General features: G+C 49.9%; 1 protein-coding gene across 6 annotated transcripts in view; it reads right to left on the bottom strand.

The window, feature by feature from the left end:
• Positions 1–7,355, bottom strand: part of LOC148318722 (uncharacterized) — a 17,838-nt gene extending 10,483 nt beyond the window's left edge. For 2 of the 6 annotated variants that reach the window (XM_088282493.1, XM_088282492.1), the window contains exons 1-20: positions 6,749–6,896; positions 5,996–6,267; positions 5,446–5,544; positions 5,120–5,386; positions 4,854–4,925; positions 3,440–3,541; positions 3,247–3,357; positions 3,061–3,165; positions 2,873–2,983; positions 2,680–2,790; positions 2,496–2,609; positions 1,907–2,017; positions 1,687–1,797; positions 1,510–1,620; positions 1,242–1,352; positions 1,049–1,159; positions 799–894; positions 619–717; positions 246–338; positions 68–178 (exon numbers count right to left, since the gene is read on the bottom strand). In XM_088282493.1, coding sequence (XP_088138619.1) covers positions 68–178; positions 246–338; positions 619–717; positions 799–894; positions 1,049–1,159; positions 1,242–1,352; positions 1,510–1,620; positions 1,687–1,797; positions 1,907–2,017; positions 2,496–2,609; positions 2,680–2,790; positions 2,873–2,983; positions 3,061–3,165; positions 3,247–3,357; positions 3,440–3,541; positions 4,854–4,925; positions 5,120–5,377 — 1,938 coding nt within the window. In that variant the 5' untranslated portion in view covers positions 5,378–5,386; positions 5,446–5,544; positions 5,996–6,267; positions 6,749–6,896. Of the gene's footprint in view, positions 24–67; positions 179–245; positions 339–618; positions 718–798; positions 895–1,048; positions 1,160–1,241; positions 1,353–1,509; positions 1,621–1,686; positions 1,798–1,906; positions 2,018–2,495; positions 2,610–2,679; positions 2,791–2,872; positions 2,984–3,060; positions 3,166–3,246; positions 3,358–3,439; positions 3,542–4,853; positions 4,926–5,119; positions 5,387–5,445; positions 5,545–5,995; positions 6,268–6,748; positions 6,897–7,261 lie in introns of those variants that run through there. The other 4 variants (XM_088282490.1, XM_088282495.1, XM_088282491.1 and 1 more) reach the window with 4 other exon arrangements.
• Positions 7,356–7,584: the final 229 nt, after the last annotated feature.

Here is a 7,584-nt window from a genome sequence, read left to right as displayed (position 1 = left end):
TTGCCGCTCTCTTTGTATTTGTTCTGAGGTCACACGGCCGCAATTTGGACGTCGTCAATAGGAGTACCTGGCTCTGGATCAGCGCCACCTCTCGGGCCAACCGCGTCTCGGGAGTGTCGGGAAGCCGCGAGTAGAGCGACGACGTCGTCCGCTTCTTGCCCTCGGCTTTGTACTCGTTCTGTAGCGGCACCAGGACGGACGCGCTCGTTTGATGGAAAAGGACGACACGAGAACGCAGAACTGACCTCACTCTGGAGGGCGCCGGCTTCTTTGGCGTGTTTGGTCTCCAACGTTTCGGGCAGTTTGGCGTACAAAGACGCTGCCGCTTGCTGCTTGGCCTAAAACACACACGCGCACACGCAACTTATCAGAGCGGCTTCCCATTGGCGGCTATTTGAAGCCTTCGTGACACCCGCAGAAGGTTTTGACCTTCTGGTGTCGAGAGGAGGGCTCATCACAACCCATCTCGTGGTTCCGTGCAGCGGGGGAAGATTTGAGTGGCACGACTTTGATTGGAATTGCCAATTTTAGGCCATGGGACGCGCTTGTCCAAAACGGAAGCGTCACGGTCTCGGTTTGTTTTCAATTGCGTGGGCGTCGCCCTGACACGGGACCCACCTGGCTGTGCGTGTCCGCCATGTCTTGAGCAAACCGGACGTCCGGCGTCCGTGGCATCGAGGAGGTGGACGAGTCGACTTTGTCTCTCTTGTAGTTGGCCTGCGACGCAACGCGAGCGGCGGTCACAACGCGGAAGAACGTCGGCGCAAAGATGCAAGACAACGCGGACGCCGCCCCGACCTCGCTCCGGATCTCGGACACGCGTTTGGCAAACTGCGTCTCCGGCGTCTCGGCGAGGAGGCGGTGGAGGGACGAGGACGCGTCCTTGTATTTGACCTGCGCCGATCAAACAAAAAGGAGAAAATGGGCTTTGACGCATTTGAACGATTCCTCTTCAGCAGTTCATCGGCATCTCCGATCCAAAACATCCGGAAGCGGCGCGATACCGTCGCTTAATGTCAGCGTTCCCGGCGGCGGCATGACTCATCACCTGACTCTGGAGTTCCGTCAGCCCTTTGGCTCGCTGAGTGTCGAGCGTCTGCGGCAGGCCGGAGAAGAGCGAGGACGCCATCCGCTTGTGGGCGTGCTCCTTGTACTTCACCTGCAGGGGGCGACGTCACCAACGACGTACGACGCACGGAAACAAACGTAGAGACGGGCGTAGCCCACCCAACAAATCTGACCTCGCTCCGAAGCTCCGTGACACTTTTAGCAAAGCGAGTCTCGGCCGTTTGCGCCAACTGAGAGTAGAAACTCTGCGGCAGGCTCCTCTTGGCGTCCTCCTTGTACTTGACCTGCGACACACGCGCACGCTCATACTTTATCCGTTTGGTTGCCAGGACAGTGACCACCTCGTTGAGCAAAGGAACGATGGCAAAGCATCTCCCGAATCTCGCCGCCAACTTCCCTTGCGGCCTTTACGCAGCAATCGCTTTGTGTTTGCGCGCGTACCGAACTCTGCAGGTCCGAGATCTCCTTGGCGTGTCGCGTGTGGATGGTTGCGGGCATCAGCGCGTACAAGTTGACGCTCATCTCCTTCACGCCGTCCTCTTTGTACTTCACCTGCACGACGGGGACAAGGTGATGTTCCTCATCAATGGCAGCCATTTCCCATTTCTCTTTTTTTACCTGACTGGCGAGCTCGGAAGCATCTTTGGCGTGAAGCGTCTCCAGAGTGTGCGGGAGAAGCGAGTACAAGGACGAGTTGCCGCCTTTTTGGCCCGCTTCTTTGTAGCGGCGCTGGTGGTGAGAAAACGTTTAAAGTGTGGAAGTATGTTTTTTTTTTCAGAAGTGAAGACGCGAGTACAGGACAAAGATTGTTGGATTTGTTCCATTGGCAAGGTCTCACCTCACTCTGCAGCTCAGCAACATTCTTTGCAAACTCCGTCTGCACGGTGCGTGGCAGCTGAGAGTACGCCGGCCGACTCAGGCTCTTCCTGCCGTCTTCCTGATACTTGAGCTGTTGGACGACAAAGACACTGTGACGGGCTTTTTCTTTCCTTTTCTTTTTTAAAGGCAGGTGAATAGTCGTCAAGCACCTGGCCTTTGTGCAGTCAGACTCACTCCAGAGGAAGTCGAGAAAAAAAAACATTTCCAGTTAATGTGGCAAATTAACTGATGGGACAAAAACAGTGAAAAATATGTGGATATAAATATATGTATAAGATGTGCATTGAATGGAACGAAATGGAACAATAAATGATTGAAGAAGGGCAATTGAACATTTTTAGGGGTGGGTGTTTTACGATTTGAAAATTTGTGCTATTCAGTCGGGCGTCGGTGCCTAGCAGGGTTCGCTTATTCGGGTTGGTTCGGTACTGTCGTGAACTGTCCTGTACTGGAACTGGAAAGAAACAACTTTCCGGCAACTTCAGCAAAATCAACTGGTGCTAGCGCTACGTGCTAGCGCTACGTGCTACGTGCTACGTGCTAGCGACCTGGCTGTGCAGCTCGGTCATCTCCCTGGCAAAGTGGATCTCGTTGGTGTTGGTGAGCTGAGAGTAGAGAGAAGACGGCGCTCCTTTCACCAGAACCTTTGGTCGATAATTGACCTGAAAGAGACGAGACGGTGACCAGATCACGCCGACGGGAGCCACATTCGAGCTCGAGGCGGTCGACTACATCACTCCGCAGCTGGGACATCTCCAGCGCATGTTGGATGTCGGGAGTGTCGGCCAGTTGGGAGTAGAGGGAGACGGAGGCTTTTCTCTTGGCGTCTTGCGTGTACTTTTGCTACGAGGCGACGACGACAAGAGAGCACGTGTGAAGATTTGGCCGGATGACGGTTGACGTTAATGGAAGGAAACACTCGCACTTGACTCTGAAACTGGCGGACGCTCTTGGCCAGATGCGTCTCGCTGGTCTCGGGAAGCTGAGAGTACAAGGCGCCGCTCAGTTCCTTCTTCGCCTCCTCCTTGTACTTGTTCTGCCGGGCACAGAGAGGTGGCGCGCTGTCGCTGTCACGCGTGGTCTCGTCAGCCGGCCAAATTGGCCGCGTGTTACCTGGCTGAGGATGTCGGTGAGTTCTTTGACAAAATGCGTGTCGTTGGTCTCTGGCATGAGCGAGTACAGCGAGGACGACGTCTTTGTGTTTTCTTTGTATTTAACCTGAAACCCAAACAAAGACAAAAGCGTCGGCGGCATGCGCCGACGCCGGCCCGCTTGCGTTTGACGTTGCGGTGTAAGCACCTCGCTCCGTAGCTGGCTCACTTCCCTGGCTCGTTGGATCTGCGGCGTGTCCGGAAGCAGCGAGTAGAGGGACAAAGACGCCTCCTTCCTGCCCTCCTGCTTGTATTTGGACTGAACAAGAACAAGAAGACAAAGCGGCGTGAGGAGCTAGGCGGGCGTCGCGACGCCAATTTGAAACCCAAAGTGTTGACACCTCTGACACCACGGCGCTGATGTTCTTGGCGTGAATGAGCTCTGCCGCAGGGACAAAGAGACTCTGACCCTTCATCTTCTCAAAGTCCTCTTTGTACTTGACCTAAGAAGACGTTCCAAAAGTGGACCACAAACAATTAGGAGGTAACTGCTAACGTGCTTGTATCGTCGTCGTCGTCGTCGTCGTCGTCACGGTTATCGTCGTCGTCGTCGTCATCGTTATCATCTTCAGGCCTCGCATGTGTTACTTCTTTCTGTCGGCAGCTAAGCTTTGTGAAGCTTAGCGTCGCCGTGGCAACAGCAAAAGCTGTGATTGGCAGCTCAGGTATTAAGCCTGGAAGTTGAGAACTTTGCGTTGAACGTGCCAGATTTTGAAGCAACCCGGCGGCACTAAATTTAGAAAGCGCTCGCCTCCTGGCGGCGTGATGACTCACGACCGAGTCTGAGTTGGAGCGAGCTGAGAGGATTTCAGAAAGCGGCTGATGAGTCACCAAGGACGTGGCGCCCACCCACATATCGGTGAAAGGTTTTTTGTTGCGCGGCCTGCGTGACGGCGAGCCTTCTCTTGGACACTTTTGGTCGACTCAAGCGAGATCTTTTGAAGGACGGTTGCCCACGGCAACGCTGGCTTCAGTTCACGCAATGCCACATGCTTTTTAAGGCGTTTTCATCCAATTATGGACATTTCATTCCATGAATTATCAATGAATTGCCCAATTTACCCTTTTTCTAAATCTGTGTCATTCCGTTTTTTATGTATAATTGCTTGTCTTAGTAATAAAAATGCCCAAAATGTTGGGTTTTTTTTTTCTGCTATGTAGATGAGGCAAAATATTTTTTTTTCCAAATCCGCACCATGTTTGCGTTTTGGTTTAATTGTTTATTTTAATATCATAATGCAGTCCCATTTTTGTTTGTTTTTATTAATATCACAACAACAAATGGGCCTATTTAATCAAATATTTTTAAAGAGCAAAAATAATGTTTTTTTTCATTGTAGGCGGGGTAAAAAAAAAAACACCTCGCTGTCAAACACGTAAAACAACTCATTTTAATAATAAAAAAAAATTGTGTTCTTATTTTATGAATAATATATAAAATCAAAATTAATTCAACAATTAATTAAAAAATCAATAAATTCATTAATTTACAACTAATCCATTAGCAATAATTGAATGAATCAAAATGAATACACAAACCAAAATAAAGAGACTATGATTTCCTAAAAATAAGAAAGGTATACATTTGAAAAATGTATTGTAGAATCTTTGCAGTTTGCCAAAAATAATTCATTTGAATCCTCAAATCATTTTGGGCCAGTCTTATGGCACGTAGTTGGAATGAATTGAATTCTCCATTTTATATGAAAGAAAGGAATCAAAATGGCCGCCACATGGTGGGAGGAGCTCGCTCACCTCACTGGCCAGCAGGCTGCATCTTCTGTTGAACGCCGGGTCAGGAAGAAGCGCGTGGGCGCGACTTGAGCCCTGCAAACACGCACACGCACAAACACGGCAGCGGATGAGGAGCAAATGTCTTCCAGGTCATACGCAAGCAAGAACTTTTTGTTTTTTCATCTTCTTCCTTTGGAGAGCTTCTGTTCATCTATTATGATCGTCATCGTCGAATCATGATCACGGTCGTGAATCTCTTCAGGCATCCGTCTTGAGCGTCTTCTCACCTCGGCTCCTTTTGCTCCTCCTTGCTCCTCATCTTCATCGCCTTCCTCTTCAACCACTTCTTTACCTTCTTCTTCAGCTCGCGTGCTCTCGTTAGGATGGGCAAGTTGGGCCGCGTCGCTCCGGTCGTTTGCGTCGAGGTGAGACGTGAAGGTGGTCGCGCTCTCTTGGAAAGTTTCTTCTTCTTCACTTTCAACCTTCACGACTCGTCGCGTCTCGAAAACCGGCTCAGGAGTGGACGACGCTTCCTTTTGCTCCATGGCGGACAACTTTTGGAGAAAAAAACAAAGTTGACTCTGGTCGTGGTCTTCCTCAAAGATTCTCTCACCTTTCTCTGTCTGCTTGCAAAGTCTGCGGTGGCGATCTGCCGACGCGGCGTCCGTCTCAAGTCTTGACTGTGACGCTTCCGGAGAGTCTTGCAGAGTTACTGTCACGGAGTCAAGACAAAAGAAGAGCCCCAAAGATTTCAAGCAAGTCAAGTTTCATTGGGAAGCGCAAAACCTTTTGCGATGGCCTGTATTTAAATATCCTCATCCCATCACCTTTTTTCCCCCCAAAATATTTCCAATTTTCTTCTCCAATCGACTGGAGCGGGAAAAAAAAAAAAAAGCTTGTAAAAGATGCCAATTTTTGAAAAGTTGGTGAGGGCGAGTGTACAAAACGAGGACTGCACCCGTTTCTTTTGCCTTGTTTGTCTCACGTTGGCTTTGCAAACGACAATCGGGTCGCCAATGGGCTCGCACGCGACATCTCGACTCGTCCTTGCCAACACAACTTTCGGCGGCATTTTGCCTTCGCTCAACTGTGAAGTCATCCAAGCTCAGCTGTTTTTTTCCGGTTGGAAGGTTTAAATTGAAGTCAAGTCGCGGGTCACCCACCTGGGATTGTTGCGGCGGCATCCAACGTCAGCTTCAGCTCCCGTCGGGCCTCTGAGCGCGCGAGCCGTCGGGTCCGGACTCATGACGGGCCGGACTTGTGACAGGCCGTCGGTCGTCGAGTACATCTTATCGCATGCGAAGGCCACATTTAGCGCTCCACTTGAACTTATCAGCAGCGTCACCTTCAACTGCTTTTTTTATTTCCCGCTGACAGGAAGGAATGCGTACTTGGGCGGGCCAATTTTCAGATGACGATTCAGCCTCCACGTGACCTTGACGCCATTTAAGACAAACCCAAAAGGTTTCAAATGAAGCGTCCGTGAAAACAACATTTTTGTTTCCACAAGTGCGCCGGCGACGGGAAGCGACGCCGGCGTGTCAGATGGCGGCTGAGGTAAACGGCGCGTTGAAGCCGTGACCATCTGCCGCCACGCAGCAGTCAAACGTGTGCACGAGGATTCGATTCCCTAATCGCCACCGATATGGCTTTACATCGTGGAAAGCATGAATCAAATAGTCCCTCGTCACCTTCGCAACATTTCCGAAAGTGGACTCGCTGGGCCGAGAGAGAGAATCAAACTCGGCAAATGACAAAAATGGCTCAAATAAGTCAGGAAAGCTCGGATGGCCAACGATCCCGTCTTGACGCTTCTTTTGGGAAGCATTTGGGATGGAACGGCCCAAGATGAAGCGCCAGAGACGGCAAGCGCAAAACAGCGCTTACGTAACATTGGAGCGACATCCTCCTCCTACCTCTTCATCCTCATCCTCCCACGCGGCTTCCTCTTCCTCCGCCTCTTCACGGCGAGCCGCGCGCGCTGACTTTGGAGTTCACAGCGCAGCGTGTCGGTCCAAATGAGGAGGGAAGAAGAAAAAGACAGAATGCATTGGCTTTGAGCGGCTCCAGACGGAAGCTTCATTTTTCCATTTGAAAAACATTTAGATAGCCGATGACAAATTGTACATCCCAAAAAAGGCATCTGAACAAAACACGTTGTTTTTATTGTATTATTTCTAATGACTAGGACAGGAATTTAATCGATGATTAGGTCAAATAAAAACGTAAAACTGCTCAGAATTAAATAAATTATTGACTGAGCTCAATGAAAAATAAATGAATGAGAATTTTCTAAATACATTTGAATAATTGCAGAATTGAGCATATTATATGACTGACATCTCCTAGCTTAGCATGTTAGCACAACTCGAGGCTAACTGTCTTGGAGGTCAAAGTTCAACACGACAAGATGTATAAAATTCACTTACAATTCACCAGATGTTGCACCTCGGATGACGACGTCGCCGCCATCTTGTCCTCATTGGCGAATCAACGTGCGTGTGCGTTTGTGCGTGCGTGCGCTCACTGACAAAACTGCACCGTATTCATTCATCCTCTTCACACCACATCGTGTTGCATGGCCACAATTGCAAAAGTCGACACACCCCTGTTGGAGCCATGTTATTTTCAAACATGAATGTGTGCCACTCACCAAAAATAAAAGCCTACCCGAACATCTGAACTTGATTTGGGGTTCATCCGTTTGGAAAGAGTTTGGAAGAGATCGGTTCAGTCTGAGCACAACCACAAA

The sequence above is a fragment of the Idiotropiscis lumnitzeri genome, chromosome 19, assembly GCF_059441095.1.
Source record: "Idiotropiscis lumnitzeri isolate Australia: NSW breed Sydney's pygmy pipehorse chromosome 19, RoL_Ilum_1.0, whole genome shotgun sequence".
In the NCBI taxonomy this organism is placed as follows: domain Eukaryota; kingdom Metazoa; phylum Chordata; class Actinopteri; order Syngnathiformes; family Syngnathidae; genus Idiotropiscis; species Idiotropiscis lumnitzeri.
The sequence above is the reverse complement of the archived record's forward strand: the minus strand, read 5'-3'. Positions and strand labels throughout refer to the sequence as shown.